The sequence below is a fragment of the Lagenorhynchus albirostris genome, chromosome 10 (assembly GCF_949774975.1).
Source record: "Lagenorhynchus albirostris chromosome 10, mLagAlb1.1, whole genome shotgun sequence".
In the NCBI taxonomy this organism is placed as follows: Eukaryota; Metazoa; Chordata; class Mammalia; order Artiodactyla; family Delphinidae; genus Lagenorhynchus; species Lagenorhynchus albirostris.
Window position 1 is genome coordinate 66,625,267 of NC_083104.1, and position 19,452 is coordinate 66,644,718.

At 50.1% G+C, this 19,452-nt stretch overlaps 1 protein-coding gene across 2 annotated transcripts in view; it reads right to left on the reverse strand.

Moving 5' to 3' along the window:
- The window catches only part of CPNE5 (copine 5), an 83,526-nt gene that overhangs the window by 45,066 nt on the left and 19,008 nt on the right, over positions 1-19,452 (reverse strand). For both annotated transcript variants that reach the window (XM_060162731.1, XM_060162730.1), the window contains exons 4-7: positions 4,954-5,057; positions 3,448-3,487; positions 3,157-3,233; positions 1,323-1,382 (exon numbers count right to left, since the gene is read on the reverse strand). In XM_060162731.1, the coding sequence (XP_060018714.1) occupies positions 1,323-1,382; positions 3,157-3,233; positions 3,448-3,487; positions 4,954-5,057 (281 nt within the window). The remainder of the gene's footprint in view (positions 1-1,322; positions 1,383-3,156; positions 3,234-3,447; positions 3,488-4,953; positions 5,058-19,452) is intronic.

Below are 19,452 nucleotides of genomic sequence, written 5' to 3' on the forward strand. Positions count from 1 at the left end.
CGGCCCTGAGGGCTGATGAGACAGCCCAAATCTCTTCAAATCAGGTGAGCAGAGCAGAGGCTGCATCTCGAGGTTCCCCTGCCATAGGCAGGTGGCGGTGCCTGACAGCTTGTCCCCCTAGACTTGGGCAGCTGAGTTGAGTAACCCAAAGCCCCTCCCTACCTCCCCCGCCCCCCAATCTGGCCCTCCTTGCTAGTAAAGATTGATTTGTTTGACCAGGGAGATAGAATCCTCACACCAGCCTCCTCTGTCCAATGGTTCTCCATCTGCTCCTCTCTTTGCCTCTTAGCCCCTCTTCTATTTCCAATCTTTCCTTCCGCGCTCTCAAGCCCCAGTCTGCTCCCACCTGCTCGCTTGGCCTCTCTCTCTCTCTCTCCCTCCCTCCCTCCATCCTTCTGGTCTTTCTTGCTCTCCCTTTCTGTTTCTCTCTCTGACTCCTGCTCCCTCTCCAATTGCTGCTTCTCTACTCTTCTTATAAATTAGCATCCATATACTTCCTGGGCTGTGAGCATCCCTGGGTCCCCTGAAGGCCTCTTTCCCACATCCTGCTAGGCTGGTGGCCAATCCAGCTGTTGGGACCCCAACTTCTAGGAGCCCTCTGCAAAGGCCAGTGGAGCTTTGCTTACTCAGCCAAAGTGCTCGTCTCCAGAGGCACCTCCAGGCTGGTCCCCCAAGCAGATGCTCCCTACCCTGGCTCCCCGACCCCTGCCAGGTGAGGACCCTTTCTCCAACCAGGAGAGGAAAGGGAAAGAGTGGGAGGGTCTTGGTTGCCATATCTGCGTGAGGCCAGCCAAAAGCAGATGTTCAGGGTGGGGGCTGGAGGAACAAGGCCAGCCTGCCACAGCTGGTAAGCAAATGCGGAGAGTAAGGATTTAGCGGAACCTACTCTGTGAGCAGGCTGACATCCAGCAGTGGAAGCAACGGAGAAGAAGATGGGGAGGAGATGAAGAGAAGAGAGGGGAAGGGTTAGAGGAGGTGGGAGGTGGAAGAAAACTGGCCGGGAGAGAGGAAGGGAAGGAAGAGTGCCCAGCCCCTGCTGATTCCCAGAAACAGCCCCTACCTCTAAGCCCCACCCTGCTCCCTGAAGTCCTATGAGCCATTGGGGCTGGGGATGCTGGAGCTCTAGCCTGGATGGGGGGAGGGCCAGCTGCGGAGTGGCCCAAAGTGCCACTTTAGGAGGGACCCAGGACCCTCTCTGTGTCCCTGACCAGGGCTAAAGGCACAGTGGTAGGAGCAGGGACTGGGCCAGGACTCTGAGGCCCCCTCTGCAGAGCTGGCTGAATGTCTGAGGACTCCAGGGCTAGAGATGTCTGGTGGCCTACCCGTTGGATACAGCTGGCATGGGTTTGCCTGTCCTGGAATTCAGGCTGAATGCTCCTATTCTGTGGAGAGAGAGAGGGCAGGTCATGAGCTGAGTATCCCCATTCTGAGAGGCCAGAGCACTTGGCATCTGATTCTTGGAGACAGGTTTCTGTTCTGGGTCAAACATCAAACCAGGACCAAGAGCCACAGGCCAGAGGAAGGAGAGGTTTTCTTCCCAAACCTTGTTGTGAAGCCCCGAGCAGCTCCACCCCAGGGGTTCTCAAAGTGTGGTCCCCAGGCAAGCAGCATCACAGCCCCTAGAAATGTGTTAGAAATGTAAATTCTCAGGCCCTTGCCCAGACCTGGGGTTGGAGCCCAGTAGTCTGTACTAAACAAGCCCTCCAGGTGATGCTGATGCCTGCTACAGTTTGAGAACCTCTGCTCTACCTCTTTGAGCCTCAGTGTTCGGGCTGTGAAATGGGGAGATTGCTGAGATAATCACATGAGGCCATGGAGACAAAAGACTGTCTGGTTCAGAACAGATGCCCAATGAAAGGGAGCCCTTCATAGGTCTAGCCTGGGAGACAACTAGACTTACACACATGAAAACTTCATGTGTCTTCAGTGGGGAGAGTAGATCCCCCTCCTTCACCAACACCCAGCATCTCGGCATTTTAGATCCCGCTTACCCTTTAAGGCTCCTCTCAGTAGCCATCCCCTATCCCAAGTCTTCCTTGATCCCTCTTGAAGGTGTGTCCCTCCACCAAAGGTGGGTCAGGGGACAGCACAGACCCAAATAACTCATGTGCATTTGATCCAGGCAGTGGGGAGCTGAGAGGGGCCGACACAAACTCACTTCCGGGACCCCAAACTCTATAAACTTCAGAGCCCCCAAACATAAGTTTACTACCTGTTCTCAATAAATGATAGCTATTTATCACTATCTTCTGTGAACCCAGAGGAGGAGACGTTTGTGGGGATAGTGAGGCCTTTCTGGGGACCCTGAAGTTGCCACACAGTTACTGGGGGTCAGAGACAAGGGCCTGGGAGAGAGACCACCCCCCCACCCCCACACAATAACACATTCTGCAGTTATTGATCACGGTGAGGGGACAGCATCCAGTGTGAACTTGGCAGAAGCAAGTGCAGAGCTTTTCTGCCCACCCTGCCCTATGACCTGGACACTTGTCTTAGTGTGAAGGCCTCTCTTGCCTGGGCCCTACTCCTGGGGCTTCCTGAAACAGGGACAAGAGAGGTCACCCCATCACCTGGCCAACCTGGCTGGTCCCTGAAGCCACCCTCAGGCTCCACTGTGACAAGCCTTGGGACTCCACATCCCAGAGCCTGCTCAGTGTAATAGTCTTCCCCTAAAAGCACTTAAAACCCTATGATGCAAGGGCAGGGTGGGATAGGGAGGGCCTCACCATGCCCAGCTCTGGCCTCAACAAGGTATGAACAATCTGAGGAATACTCTTTGTGAGTAGATCCCTGGGTTCAAATCCCAGCTCTTCTGCTTCCTAGCTGTGTGGCCTTGGGCAAATCAAGTTCCCTCTCTGGGCTTCAGTTTCTTCCCCTGTACAATGATGGGGTGGGGTGTGAGAGTGGGGTAGATAGTATCTCGGGCCATGCTAAGGAACATGGGGTTCTAATAACTGAGCCAGGGTCCCTCCAAGATAACTGGGTTAAAAGCCCTGCAAGGGCAAGGCCCATGAGGTCTCCTTATTTCCGATTGTCTGTTATGACTGGCTGACTGCTTTGCCCCTCCCCTGAGCCAGCCCTCAGCAGGGATGAACAGGAAGTTGGCCCATCACTGAGGAAGCAAACCAGACAGGTCCCACTCCCCTGAACACTTACGTGAGGGACTTCTCCAGGCGGCTCCCAGGGGACCCCACAATCTCTCCAAGGGTGCAGAAGGCCTGGCCCAGAAAATCCTGCACATCCAGGGTACAGAAAAGACCACCGTCACCCACTCTGTTCACAGCCATCCCACCTCCTCCATCACCTCACCCCTGGAAGTATGAGGGCTCTGAAATGACAGGATGCAGCATCAGACACATTCTGTGTCACAGTGAAGCCCAAGGCCAACTCAGAGTTTGGCATTTAAGAGACTTTCAGAATTGCTGGGCAGGCATTGGCAGAACTCACGTGTTTGGATAAATCAGGACTCTTGGAGTCAACATCATATCTGCAGGGAACACAGAGAGATGGTGAAGGCAGCTGGGGCATCCTGCCCCAAATTGCCTGACTTCTTGAGCTGAGCCAGGACCCCTGCTCCCCCAAAACCAGGCACCAACACAGTGGATATTTCTGGGAGTAATAGCAGGGAGATGCAAATGGGAGCCTTCTAAGGTGCTAGTCTGTCTCTTGATCTGGGTGGTAAATGGATATCAAAATGCATCATTGGGGTAACACTACTAAGATTTGGGCACTTCACTATGTATGTTATACCTCATTAAAAATTGAAAAAATAAAATAAACTTGCTCTGCCACCCTGGCTGGTTCACAGATACCCGAGCCACCCTGCTCTTCACTGACTGTTCTCCCACCTTCCCAGCTAAGGCTCAGCTGCCCTTGGACTTCAGTACCTTGCCTTTGACCTTCCCTGATTGTTCCCTTTTGCCCAGGCCTGCCCAACCTGCCCTCAGGCCTGAGCACTCAGGAAAGAGGGAGGCATGAATACCTGTACCTCAGCCCGCCACAGGCAGCTGATCCTGCAGCTGGGCACCTCTCTTCACCTGGGGCTGGCTCACCCACAGCCTCACCTGCAGCCCTTCCCTCCTGCATTCCGCCTCTACTCACACTGGCCATCTCTGCAGCCAAACAGTCATTCTAGGCACAGACAACTCCTACTGAGGGGCAGTCGTCATTGTGCCAGTCCCCTTCCCTGAGCACTTTCTCTCTCCAAAGTGTCACCAGGTGACTTCCCTACAATGGGCTGCATTGACTGCTCTGGGCCTCAAGTCCTTCTATTGCTGCCTCCAAAGTCATTTCCTTTCACTGCATTTTTTTCCTTTGCTCTCTCAGGTGCCAACCCCTCTTTTCTTCCCCACTCAGTCCACAATTCTCTAGAGCACAATCCTTTCTAATCACCTTAGACCCTGAAAATACAACAAAACACCACTCCTCCACCTGCTCATCAGACTAAAATCCCACCATCATCCTTAACCTCAGGAGAGGGGCACTCTGCATCTTTGTGATAAACACACAGATGCTTTGAGCCCCATCAGCCAAGTTACCTCTGCAGGAGGGGAAACTGGAGGGGACCCTCTCCCAGAACAAGCTTTGACAGAGGGAGAAGTCAATGGGGAGCTGGGGGGAAAAGGGCTCCCCAGAATTAGAGCTGGGTTGCCCCCAAGATCTTTCCTCACCACCCCCCGAATCAGGTAGCTTGCCCAGCACCCTCCCACACTGAGACAAATGGGGGGGTGCCTTTGTTCCCCCTCCCACCTCCTTTCCACCTCCTGATGAAGGTGGGGCTGGATTCAGCTAATTGTCACTTTTATCCTAGGCCAACCCTGAGCTTCTCTACTATCACAGCTCCCCGCTACCTTCCCTCGTGAGGAAACTCCCGCCCCACTACAGGTCCTGTAGCCCCACCTCCCATCCATGGTTCCTTCCCCAGCTCCATCCTCAGCACGATCTTCTACTTACAGGTCAAAACGAAGGTTCTGCTTCTCCTCGAAGAAGTAATCCACGATGAATTTGCGCACAAAGTCGGGATTGAGTGTGTTGTCGATGACTTCAGTGCGTCCGAACTACAAGAGGAGATGGGGCGTGGATCTCACGGCCAGGCTGGTGGAACAGGGGAGCACTGGGCTCGAAGCCCCTCAGTCCTGAACCCGGTAATGATGGAAGCCACGCCTCTCCCAGCTCCTGCCCCCACCCCCCCCATCAAGGGGAGAGCTCCCACATCTAACAGTGGAAGCTGTCCACCTATGGCTCCAATCTCCATTGTCACTTTATTCTCCCTTTCTCTATATAGGCTCCACTCAAGTGAGATGGTTTTGATACCTGGATACCTGAGCAGGCCCTTCACTTGTTCACCTCACTGCCTTTGCCTAGGCTGTGTCCTCCACCTGGCCTCCCCTTCTCAGCCAATGGCACATCCTCCAATCCTTCAAGGTCTGCTGTTAATGCTGCCTCCTCCAGGAAATCTTCCTGATTCCTCCAACCAGAGAATTACTTCTCTCTGAGCCACCACTGAACTTGTGCCACCTCTATGACCACCTTCTTTCTCTGACTGATTCCGCATTAGGTGTGTATTGATTTGATGCCCCAATTGTAAATGCAAGGCAGAGACAGGGACTGTGGGATCTTTTAAGGTCCCATCTCGTGGCATTCATGCCCTTGTGCAATCCCCTCCCCTTGAATATGGGCTGGAGCTAGTGACTCACTTCTAATGAAGACTGGACTAGAGCACAAGTCACTTCCAAGGTTATGTTATAAACGACTATGGCTTCCGTCTTAGGCGCCCTCTCTCTCTTGCTTGCTCACTTTGATGAAACCACATGCCATGATGTGAGCTGCCCTATGGGGAGACCCATGTGGCAAAGAACCAAGGCTATCAGCCAACACACCCCTGAGAATCTAAATCTTACCAAGAACCACTGAGTGAACTTAGAAGTGGATCCTGCCCCAGCTGAACCTTGAGAAGACTGAGGCCCTGGCCAACATCTTGACTACAGCCTTGTGAGAGACCCTGACGTAAAGGATTCCACAGAGCTACACCCAGATCCATGACCCTGTTGTTTAAGTGGCTAAGCTGTGGGCTAATTTGTTACTCAGCAGTGCATAACTAATTCAGAGACTTAACTTTCTTGGTAACCCCTGCAACATATACACTAGAGTTTGGCACACACTGGACACTCAATAATTATATCCCATTAAACTCCCTGAATGACTTAAAGCAAGTCACTCCCCATTTCTGGGCATGAGAATTACTTAAAGGGTTTGTTAAAACATAGATTATAGGTTCTGATTCAGTGGGTTTAGGATGAGGGCTAAGAATCTGTACTTCTTTTTTTAAAATAAATTTATTTATTTTATTTATTTATTTTTGGCTGCGTTGGGTCTTCGTTGCTGCACGCGGGTTTTCTCTATTTGCGGCAAGCGGGGGCCACTCTTTGTTGTGGTGTGCAGGCCTCTCATCACGGAGGCCTCTCTTGCTGTGGAGCACGGGGTCTTCAGTAGCTGTGGCACGTGGGCTCAGCAGCTGCGGCACACGGGCTCAGTTGCTCCGCGGAACGTGGGATCCTCCCAGACCAGGGCTCAAACCCATGTCCCCTGCACCAGCAGGCGGATTCTTAACCACTGTGCCACCAGGGAAGCCCAGAATCTGTACTTCTAAAAATGCAGGTGACACTGATGTTGCTGGTGCAGGGACCTCCCTTGGAGAATCACTGGGCTAGACTGTGGTCCACAGGGCTGGGAGCTCCCAGGAGCCTTCCCATGTCATGGAGGGGGGGCAGTGTGGGCACCGTTCCGGGCTACCAGTTCCATCAAAGCAGCTCTTTTACGTCTTCAATCCACTAGATAATTTTGGTGAGATTTTATTTTTAAAAAGGGACATGGGTCTAAAAGATAAAGTGCAAAAGCACTGTACACTCCATGGTGGTAGGGCATGATATTCCCCAAACTAAACAAGATAGGCAGACAAAATGAAAATATTCTAAATAGGTTGTCAATCATTCTTAACATGTTTCCAGTTGTCTGGGACATAGCTAGGTGTCCCCTTCTCCCCTGAAGTAAGTTAGAAACCTGCAAAGAGAACCTCCCACCCAGGGCAGTGTGGGGTCATCTGGGGAGCAGATTTGGCACCTTCCTGCCCTCAGGCCCACAGCGAATCAATCTCTCATTCCCATCAATTCCATCAGCTAAATCTCTCCCCTCTCCCTGCCTCCTCTGCCGTGGCCTTGGTCAGGACTCTTCATTTTCTCGCCTCAATCACTGCAATAGCCACCTCCTGGCAGGTACCCCAGGTAGGCCAATCGCTAATGCTTAAGGACTCAGCTCCCCGAAAGTCCAGCTCTCTAACTCCCACCCCTTCCCTTGCACTCCCATAATCCTCCTCATATCCCTATGGCTGCACTCATCACAAGACCTAATAATGATCTACTCTTTCCATCCCACTAGACTGAGCTTCTCAAGCAATGGGTTGGCGGGGATCCAAGTTTTCCTCATCTTTGTAGCTCAGGACCTGACACAGTGTTTAACAGAGTCACAGGCTCACAGTCCCACATGATTATAGCACCAGCAGCTGCAGTAAACACTTCACACCATATTACCTTATTTAATCCTTTTATGGCAGGCTTCCCTATTTTATGGATGAGAAAATGAAAGCACCAAAAAGCCAAGTAATTTGTCCAGGGTCACATGGCTAATAATTGCTGACTTCAAGGCACAACCCAGGCATTCTGGCTCACGTTCTCTAAGCCATGTTACCCTACATATAAGGTCCTGAGGGCAAGGACAGCAGAAGCCCACTGCTCCCAGTGACTGGTATACAGTAGGTACTCATTGTTGAATGAAGAAAGGTTGAATGAGGAAATCGATGAGAGGGTTTGAGTCCCAACTTCATCACAAGCTGATTGTGTGACTTGATCGGAGACTTTCAAAGCCTCAGTTTCCTCATCAGAAGATGGAGAATAATACTCGTTCTGCTTGCTTCTTAGAGTTATCCAACTCAATCCAATTATGAATTCAACAGTTTTTAAGCACTTATAAAGTAGGCCAGGGAGTGTGGTGGGTGCTGGGTTACAAACATAAATAGAACACGAATCCTGTACTTAAGGACTTCTCTATCATAGGTGGGACAACTCAAACAAATAACACTGTTAACAGAACTATATAGAAAGGTCTAAGGCAGGGTGCTCCACCCTAGCTGGGGAAGTGTGAAAGTTATTAAAATGTACAAAAAAGCAGATCACTGGGCATCCTGTTTCGCATACTAGTATCTGATTTCAGAGAGGTCTGCATCGTTCATTATCTCTGAGCTACTTTACAACTCCGTAAATTATAGAAAGCATAGAGTAATGCAGATGATTTTATCCATAGAAATGCAAATGGATTTTCCTCAGTGGAATGCAATTGATTATTTGATTATTACCCTGTGGATACAGACCAATTTTGCAGCTATTTGTAAATTCATTTCAGTATTCCTGATTTCATATATGTGTGTGTTGTTGGAATTATTTGAACCAGTTATAACATCTTTCTGGGTCCCTCGTTGATTAATAAGTTGAATAAATCTTTGCCGTGTGTTCATTTTATATTTCTACGGGAATCGTGATTTTGTCTTTAAAAAAACGTATCCTTTAACAGGAGATTTTTAAAAATACCCATGCTTGGAATTCCCTGGAGGTCCAGTGGTTAGGACTCTGCGCTTTCACTGCCAAGGGTGAGGGTTCAATCCCTGGTAGGGGAATTAAAATCCCACGAGCCATGAGGAGCGGCAAAAAAGACAAACAAACAAAAAAACCCATCCATGCTCAAGCCCTACCACAGGCCAATTAAATCCGAATCTCAATGGGTGGGGCCTGAACAACTGTATTTTTAAAAAGTTTCCTACATGATTCTAAGATGCAGATGGAGTTGAGAACCACAGACTCTCAGTAGGAACATGGTAGGAGGAAGGAAGAAAACTAACATTTACTGAGCCCCTTACTGAATGCTTAGTAGATCAAGTGGATCATTGAATTATTGCATTCAATTCTCACAAAAACCCTGTGACCATTTACCCATTTTACAAGTGAGAAAACTGAAAATCAGAGAGGTTAAGCAACTTGCCCAAGCTCACACCAGCTAGGCACAGCTGGGATCTAAACCTAAGAATGTCTAACTCCAAAGCTCATTTTATATTTTTATATATATATATATATATATATACATGTATATATATATTTTTTTTTAATTTGAAGATCTAATTGGCTTTATTAAATGACTCACGAATCGGGCAGCATCTCCTCTAGGAAGCACAGAGATACTCCCCAAGGCTTATTATATTTTTACTTCATCTAACTGCCAAGAGTCCTCAAGCATTATGAAAGCCAAATAAAGATGAGGTTTACTTCACAAGCATTTATAGAAGCCTCCCTGTGTGCAAGGCCATGGTAAGGACATTGAGTTGAATAAGACTGGGTTCCTGCCCCACCCCACAAATTCCATAACGATCTTATAACCCTGGTTGCAAAACAGTTCCTGCATTTTCCTCTCCTGCCCTTTCTAATTCTTAATCCCGCGTGTCTTCAGATGCAAAGAAAATTTCTCCTAATAGCTTTCTAGAATGTAGACTATTCCAGGAAAACACCCAGGTTCGAGAGAATCCTCTTAAGAAAGGGACCTACCTCCTCCTCAATGCACTGCCTTCCTCTCTCAAACACAATAAAAAAATCCCTCCGGCAGGATTTTATATAAACCCCAGCCCAGAAGAGGCAAGTATTCCTTTGTGCATCCTTCCATCTCCCTCCACTCCCGGCAGAGACTCCAAGGAAAACACCCATTAGGGAAGATGACAGCGCTGCTTTTAAAATGGCACTTGAAGCGCAATAGGGGGGAATTCCCTAGAGATTGATCTCTGCTGGAGAAGATAATGGAGTTCCCCTGGAAACAGGACACGGAGGGGGACTCCAAGGGCACCCAATATCTCCTAGAGCAGGAAAGGGGACAAGTGAGCCTGGCTGGGCGGTGATAAATTACCAGGACCAGGGGTAATTAACATATATGCACATCCTAAACTACTGCGAATGAAATCTTAAACCCAGGGACTTACTAAAGATGTTTTATAGCCTTCATTACTTGGGCTAATAACAAAGGGAAAAAAATGTGAAAACTTGGATTTTAAAAATCCAAGAAGCCACTGGGTCCGTGTCAGATCCAATTTATACCCCTATTAATGACGGTCAGATCACAGCTGAACTGATGTTTTTTTTAAAACAAAAAGAAAAAATTAACTTGGTTGTATTTCGTTCTACATAGAGAATTAGAGATTTCAAGCCAGAAGGGACTTGGAGAGATGAGGTTTTAGCAAGCAGCGGGAAGCACGGAAAGGCACGAGATCTGACTCTGCTAAGGGGGGCTTGGGGAGGAGGGGAAGGTAGGTTAACCCCTCACCACTCTGTAATCCTGAGCCAAGCCAGCCCTGAACGCCCTTCCAGGTCCCTGGAAGGGCCTGTCCCTCCCTCCATTACATTCTGAAGCCCTTTGTCCACACTTGGGCTCTAAGGATGGGAGGGGGCCTGACACTGCTCAAGTCTGGGGCACAGACCACCAAACACTGGTAGGCACAGGAATTCTCTGATGAACAAAGCTGCAGGGAAGCCCCAAATCTGCTTTGTTTTACCAAGTGATTCTGATGCAGAGAACCCTAGAGAATTGTTGGGTAGGTGGCAAGTGTGGACTGGGGAGGCTGTGGTATGAAATTGGGGAAGGGGCTGAGCAGTCGGGGAGGTGAGGGGACTTTGACCCCAGGGGCTGGGACAGCCTCCCAGAGAGGAGAAAGTACAAATGAGAAATAAGCCTGGAAATTAAGGTATTCACCCTCTGAAAAGCTTACTTCTTGTCCCTGGCAACAAAACTCAGTGGGAAAAGCTCCTGACATGTCACAAAAGATGCTCCCAAGGGTTCCTAAAACCCCTATGACTAAGTCCCAAGAATATCAATTAAGCAGCATTAATTACATATCATCAGTTTGAGCGAGACCCTCAGAGGGGAGGCAGACTTGAAACTTCTGTGAGGACTAAATTAAGTGGCTCCCAGGGGCTGTGCTACACATAGAAGTTGAGATTTATGGGGGCAGGTGGGCAGCTGTCCCACCAAACTGCCCTGGGACAAGGGCCAGTGCAAGGCTGGGATTGAGAACCCAGGTCAGGCAGTAAGGTCTTCCCTTCCCACATCCAACTACAAGGCTGGGAAGGGGTAAGCCTGTGTCAAGACATGGACCTCCTGACCTGCAGGGGGCACTGAGCTGGCAGTTAGTCCTAGACTGATTTGGAGGCTTGTTCTCCGTGCCGGAGAGTGTCCTGCTGCCGCCCCACCCTGCCCAGCTCCTTCTCCATTCCAGGAGATTGCTTCCCATCAAACTCCATCACCTGGTTCCCTTGCTCTGTGGGTTCCAGTTGGGTTTGGCCAGTGGGAGGCACTGGCAGATGGCAGATGGCAGATGGGAGACGGGAGATGAGAGAATGTGGGCTATTTCCTCCGTCTCTGGCCCAGTCTCAGCACCATGGTTCTGGGAGGGGCTGCTCCCCCCACACCCACCACCACGCTCACCTCTCACTCACACACAATAACATTGTCTCCTCCCACTGCCCCTTCAAGCCTGGGTGGAAACAGCTCCCTGTTGTTGCCAGGCCCTGGGTGCTGCACTGTCCCTGTGGGTGTCCTCAACCTCACCCATACCTTTGAAAGAAATCCATTAAATCTCTTCAGTGAAAACAACTGAGTAGAATTCTCTCTCCTGCTGGGACCCTGACTGATATATTTTCTCTCTCACAAACACATTCACACACTCATACCGTTTCCAACTCACCTGAACACAAACCAAGAACGGTCCCCACCCCCACCCCATTCTTCTTAGACACGGTAACATTCATGTCACCAGTAAAGTGTGTGACTCCTGCCCATGCAGCCTAGGTACCCAAGGTCTGTGACAGCCCTCAGAGATGCAGGGTCCCAACCCAGCCATCCTACCTGTGGGCCTTGGTGGGGACTCTCAGGGTCCAGGGCTCTCACCACAGCCTCTGCTTTGTAGAAAGTAGCCATCCCGGCCCCATCCACACAGATGTCAGAGAGCCCAGCAGGGAAGGGCAACCGCTAGATTAGAACCAGCTCTGAGTGGGCTGTGATACCCTGAAATTGAATGCAAATATCTGTACATGTCCTCATTTTCTGGGGAGAGAAGCCATGGTTTTCATCAATTTCTCAAAGGGAAGCAGAAAGCTTTAAGAAACACTAATTCTAGCTTTGGAAGGCAGATCTTGGGGGTTCGCACATAAGGCAGTAAAGTGAAGTAGTTAATAGAGCAGTCTGAGGCCAGGCTTCCTGGTTTCAAATCCTGGCTCTGCTATTCACTGACTGTGTGACCTTGGCCAAATCCCTTTGTTAGGGAACCGTTGACCGAAACTGTCCACCTTGGCCAGCCACCATGATAACCACTTGCATAAGTTTCTCACAACAGGAGGTCCTGATAAGGAACATGGTACTGCTGCTGAAAACTAACTGGGAGAATATGGGAGGGGCCAAAGAGAGAGGGGATATGCCAGCCCATAATACGTCTTATAAAACTAACTGGAAGAATTTGGGAGGGGCCAAAAGGAAGGAGGAGACGCCAGCCCATAATATGTCCTACTAACCTCCCAGAATCCTTTCGCTGGAATCCATCTTGGCTGAGAGATGCACGCACCACCAGGAAGGACCCTGAGTCAGACCAAGTCTGGGCCAAGCAAGATGACTGGCCAGAGACAACCTGGCAACTAACCCCATTACCATAAAACCTGAGACTGTGAGCCACGTGGCAGAGCAGTTCTCCTGGGTTCCCTTACCCTGCTGCTCTCCACCCAGGCACCCCGTCCCAATAAAGTCTTTTGCTTTGTCAGTGTGTGTGTCTCCTCAGACAATTAATTTCTGAGTGTTAGACAAGAGTCCACCCTTGGGCCCTGGAAGGGGTCCCCCTTCCTGCAACACCTTCACCTCTTTGCCTTAATTTCCTCTTCCATAAAATGGAAATGACCATTTATCCACACTTTATAGAGTTGTTGGAGGCTTAAATGATTTAGTGTATGTAATATACTTAGAAGAGAGCCTGGGACATAAAACATGCTCTGTAAATTTGTGATTCCACACTCTGGTTCTTTATAAATCCCAAACCCTGGCCCAGCCACCCAGGAGGTATATATCTCCCAAGTCTCTGAACTCAGCCCTGTCTCTGAGATGCTCCTGGCCCTAACCGCTAACATTCCCTACCCATCTTCCATGCCTGAGAAGGTTTCTATCCTCCATCTAAAGGGGTCCTCTGTGCTTAAGTCCCCTGGAGGTCCCAGTTCTGTGTGGTTTCTCTGCAAATAACTTCCACATACAGGGTAAGGCTGAGGGGAAAATTCAGGGCTGGCCCTTCGCTCTTACAAACTAGCTGCTCCATTAAGATCAAGGTTCTGCCCTCCCTGTGGGCTCCCCTCAACACCTAGCAATGCCCAGGCCTCAGTTAGAAAAAAGGAAGTAGAATGTGTAAATTTTGCTTAGCCACCCAGGCCTAGAGAAGAAAATTCACTCTGGCCACTGCAGGAAAGGGAAGGCAGGAGGAGCCCTTGGGCAAGGAGGCTGCTAGTGAGAATGGGGGGAGTGGTGCCCTTGGCCCACTCATCCCCAGCTCAGACACTGGAGATGCAGAACAAAGGCAGCCTGGGAAGAGGCTCTCTCTGTTGCTTCCGGATTTCCAAAATCTGGTCCTCTTCTTCTTCCTCACAACCCACTTGCTGGGGGCAGTGACAGCAAGCAGCTCAGGGATGTCTCCCAACATGTCGGTCAACTCCCCACAGATGCCCATGGCTGGAGCCAGGGAGGTGCAGAGGGGTAGCCAGGCCAGTGGCCCAGGAGCCCCACTGGCCAGGGTTCTGTTACTTATTATCTATGTGAGACCACCTGGGTAACCCCTCGGAAGGTGCATTTCCCCATCGCTAAAACAGAACATCCTTCCTTCTCCAGGGGAAGGCTAGAGGGAAATGTGCATGAAAGGCTGCACAGAGCATCTGCTGCCCAGTTGGTCTTCAATACTGATAACAACTGTCACCAAGCCCTACCAGGTGCCAGGTGCTAAGTGTTTTCCATATATTAACTCATTTAATATTCATAATAACCTTATGAGGCAGTACTGTTATCATCTTCATTTTACAGAAAAGTAAACTAAGATAAGGCTCAGAGAGACTGTGTGACTTGCCCAAGGTCACACAGCTAATGGGTGGAAGGAACAGGATTCAAACTCAGGCATTCTGGCTCCTAATCAATTAGGAGTTGATTGAGTCACTCAACAATAAGAGGTTAATACTGTGAATGAGGCTGGGAATATGTCCTATCAGTCTTTACCCCAGCCCAACCTCTGAACTTCTTCAGTGCTTACTGTCCCTTCCACCTGGTTAATTCTTCCTGTGGAATTGGGTGGTTCTACAGGTCAGGTGGCACAGGTGAGCGCCCCGATCTATTCCTCTGCTCAACCTCCACACCACCTCTAACCCCTACACACACACACACACACACACACACACACACACACACACACACACCACAGTCCTGGTCCTTCCTATGATTTCTGTGAACATTCATTGACTAACAAGTTGACTCAGAACTGAAGATTTTAGGGCCAGAAGGAACCAAATTCTCTCAACCAATGAGAAAAGAGAGGCAGGGAAGCGGGGATGGGGTGCTCTGACAGAGGTCACATAGCTGATTAGGAAACGGGCAGTGACAAGAGCCCAGGCCAGGCGGGGCTCTGGCTCTGAGCAGTGCCCTCTTGTCCCAGAAGCCTGTCTATGCCCCCCTCTCCCAGGTTTCTCCCTTCCATCAAATCCTCCTCCTCCTTCCGCTTTGTATCGTGACTTCTCATCTTCACAACACTTCCACACATTCATGATCTCATTTAACCCCCCACTGACCCCTATGGAGATGATTTTATTATCATCCCCATTTTACACATGAAGAAGCAGAGCTCCAGGAGGCCCGGGGGGAGGGCCAGGGCTCCCAGGAGTGACAGGATCACGGTGTTCACTGCGATCCTCTGCCTCAGTAGTGAGTGGGTGGCTCTGCAAGCCTGAACAATCTTAACGGCCCCTGATTTAAGCAGCTCTTGCCTTTTTACAAATTACAGCTGGATGAAGCCTCAGAGACCTTCCCCCCGCAGCTGCGAAGCCCCCAGTGACTGTGCTGGCCAGGACAGAAGGAAGCCAGAGCTGACAGGCTGCTCTCTACCTCCAAGCTGCCCACCCTTCCCCAGCCGGAGCTCCCCTATAATTTTCATATATTACCGATGGCTCCTTAACGGCAGATTCTAACATCTTGCTGCAGACCCCAGCCCCTGGATCCTCATGAATCATGTTCACTGGGATTAAAATTAGAGGCCAGAAATCTATCTGACTCAAATACAAATAGGACGAGGGAATCTGCTTGGCTCTGGGAATAGGGGACTGGGTGGGTGTCCAGGGCTGGGGAGAATGGCCAGAGGTCTGGGTATCAGGCAGGAGGGCATGGGTTGTGCAGACGGGCACAGAAGTCCCATGCCAGGTCCACCACCGTCTTGGGTCTGGAAATTTCTCTCAGGTTCTCTCACGGGAGGGGTCCAGGATCCTGTGGCCATCTCTTCCTTAGAGAGTAAGGAAAACGAGGCCCAGAGAAAGCATGGGGCTTACCTAAAGGCACACAGAGTGAACCATGACTTCTGTGGCCTGGTGGCCTCCCAGACCATTTCCTGTTTTGTCAAGGCCTCTAGGTGAGGAAGGGCAGAGGTGGAGATGGGGGGCCTGAGGCTCCAATGGCCTTCCCAGTGCTCAGGCCTGGACAGAGAAGGTTCCTGTTCTGGCCCCAGACACCAGCAGCGGCCTGTGAAATTTTATCAAGCTTTATAATAAAAGACTTCCTGCCAAAAAGCTTAGTTCCTAATTAGCCATTGTTTCCGATAATCTGTTAAATTGTCCCAGCTCCTGGGGGAGTGGCCCTTTTACCAATAAGCCTGGCTGCCAACCTGCCGGCAAAACACTCTCCACTGGCTTGTGCTTCTGGTCCTGCCTGAGCCGCCGCTTTTGGGGGAATGGGGGAGCCTGAGAAAGCCTGTCACAATAGCACCTGTCCCCCAGCACACCCCAAAATGTCTATGGTTCCTATCAAATGGCATCATGACATCTGACATGATAGCATCAGTGGTTCCTTCCTTATACACCATCAGTGAAATGATAGCATCGGTGGTTTCTCACTTAAGGGCTTCTTACAGGAAGAGCCATTATTGAGCATTCTCTACGTGCCAGCCCCTTTACATGAGTTAACTCCTTTAATCCTCACAGCAGGCTTTTGAGCCTAAGCATTTGCCTAAGCGCCCCAGCTGGGAAGGTGGTGGCCTGGATTTGGACCCAGTTACCTTGACTTCAGAGCCCGCGCTCTCAACAGTTCAGCTGCAGCTATGAAGTGTGCCTGGACACTAACGCCAAGGAATAAATAGATTTATCAGCTACCAAGGGACCTGGCCTAGATCCTCGGGGTTTACTAGAAAGGCAGACTCCTTTCTTTAAAGGGAATCTTAGGCTCCTGTCTAATGTATCACACAGAACTAACAAACACCTCTGGCTGAATGGGGGAAGGGGTGGCAGGAGCCACACACAGATTCACAGTTGGACCCTGAGGCACCACATCAAACCCTGGAGCCAGAAAAGCCCATTTTGAAAGTCAGTGGCCTGGGCAGATGAAAGGAGCCTGGACTCAGACTCAGGACCACATCACACCCCGGCTCTGCCACTTGCTAGCAGTCACTGGGCGAAGCAAGGACCCCTCCATCCAATTGCTTCCTCAGCTGGGATGTGGTGAGGGCCAAGGCAGATCACACGGTGCTGCTGAGGTGGAGACAGCATGGGCAGTAGGAATGTCAGTCATCCTCCTATTGAGGATCAGCAGGACGGGGGACAGAGCCGCCTCGTAGCTTTGTCTGACTGTATTGCATAATAATACTATTTAAAGTATTGAGCACAACAAGGCACTGAGGTGATTCTGTCATTACGTCCCATCACAGCCCAATGAGCAGGCATCAGGGTCCCAGGGTCCCATTTTGCTGATGAAAAAAATTAGGACTGAGAGAGGTTATGGGAAGTGGAAAAGACAGGATTTGAAGGGACATTGTAAGCAGGTTCTAAAGCCCTAACCTTAAAACTGGGAAAAGGTACCTGTGGACTCACCTGGTCCCTGAAGTAAGACCTTGGTCCTAGACTGCCGGCTCCTGATGACAGGGAGTCAAGGCCCTGGAAATGCAGCTGTGTGACAAGAGCAAAAACCACTAAAGGCTGCCCAAGGGACCCAAGGCTCAAGAGGGACCTTTCTTTGCAGAGGCAGACTCCTCTCTGCAAAAAGGGGAAAGTCGGAAAGCCAACCCCATTCTGGCCTGGGAATCCACCTCCTAGCGAGGCTTGCCTCCTGCTTTGGGCTTTAGTAACAATAACGGTCCATTCATTACTTTAAATCTTTTGATAAAGGTCTACATTTTATGATGGGGGCCAGGTCCTGTTCTTGTCATCAGGGATCCCAACTGGGCTCACAGCCTAGTGGGCGGAAGGTCATTTCATTTCACACTTAAACTCTTGGCCATTGGATCAAGCGGATCCCCACTGCCCTTGCCCACCCCATCTCATCCCAGGAGCTCCACAAACACTGCAAATTGTCTTCCTGCGGCTGCCCTTTCCCCTACAATCTGCTCTGCACACAGGGGACAGAGTTATCTTTCTGAAACATAAACCAGGCTACATCACTCCCCTGCTCAAAACCCTCAAATAGCTTCTCATCACACTTAGAGCAGTGTCTGAACTCCTACATGGCCTACAAAGCCCTGCAGGATCTGCCCGTGCAACCTCTGTGACCATATGGCCCACTGTCTTTATTATTCACACCACTCAAACTGTACCAGTCTTTCTTTTGGTCCTTTGACGAAAAGAGCTTGTTCCCACCTTGGGGCCTCTGCACTCGCTGCTCCCTCTGCCTGGAGCCTCCCCACCACCAGACTGATGCATGGCACCACTTGGGGCTCAACTCGCATCACCAGCCCCTCAGCAGGGCCTCCCCTGATGCCCCTTTAACTAAGGCAGCTCCCTTTTCCCAGGTCACTGTCTCATCACACTGTCTTATCTTTTTCACAGCACTGATCAACCAGTACCTGAAATTATTCAGTTTCTTTGCTGACTACACTAAGCCTCTCCAGAGCATGGACTCTGCCTGTCTTGTTCTCCACTGTATGCCTGGATCAGTGTATGGCATATAGTAAGTGCTCAATAAATGCCAGTTCCCTGACTACTGATTCTGGAAACCGTGATAAAATCTAAGACCACATACTCCCAACAGGGCTCCCAGGGGGGCGCCGCCCTCCCCTCTGGAGCTGATCTCTAACCTCCCTCCAGCACACACTGGGCTGCAGTTGGACTAAGTCACAGCCAGCTAGCTCATGGACACGCAGGCAACCCCCAGGTTTTGCTCATGTCGGGTCCCATTCCTGGAATGCCCTTTCCTCCTTCCACCATCCTTCAAGTCCAAAGTATGGTGTTGTCTCCCCCTGGAAGCCTCCCTAGCCCTCTTGATCTCTCCCTGCTGTGAAGTGCTGAGAATTCATGTCTAAACCACTTGGGAGGCTCTTGGACTAGTTGTGGTCTGAAACTTGGGGCCTCAGAGAGGATCTGTTCCAACACCCTCAACAAGATGAATAAATGAGGCTTTTAAATCCTTCTATAGGGCTTCCCTTGTGGCGCAGTGGTTAAGAATCCGTCTGCCAATGCAGGGGACACGGGTTCGAGCCCTGGTCCAGGAAGATCCCACATGTCGCGGAGCAACTAATCCCATGTGCCACAACTACTGAGCCTGTGTTCTAGAGCCCATGAGCCACAACTACCGAGCCCACGTGCTGCAGCTACTGAAGCCTCCGAGCCTAGAGCCCATGGTCCGCAACAAGAGAAGCCACCACTCGCCGCAACTAGAGAAAGCCTGCATGCAGCAACAAAGACCCAACACAGCCAAAAAATAAAAATAAATAAAATAAAATTTAAAAGATAAATAAATAAATCCTTCTATGTATGTGTCTGTTCTCCCCAGCTCCCTGTAAGGTCTCTGAGGGCAGGGACCTCCCTGCTACAGCTTTGCACCCTGGAGGATACCACAGTGTCTTACCTAAGTTACTTCCCTTCTCTTGGCCTCCACACTGCTATTTATAGAATGGGCTACCTGAGATAAAGTATATAAACTGCCTGGTACATTGCCCGGCACCATCAGTGATCTATTAACAAGAGCTATCTTTTACCAAGTGCCTACCTGGCTCCTCCAACTTATCCTATGTTATCTCAAATCCTTAGACAATCCAGAAAGTAAGTATTGTTAGTTGTCCATATTACATGTGAGGAATCTGAGGCTCAGAGGGGATAAGTGTCTAGG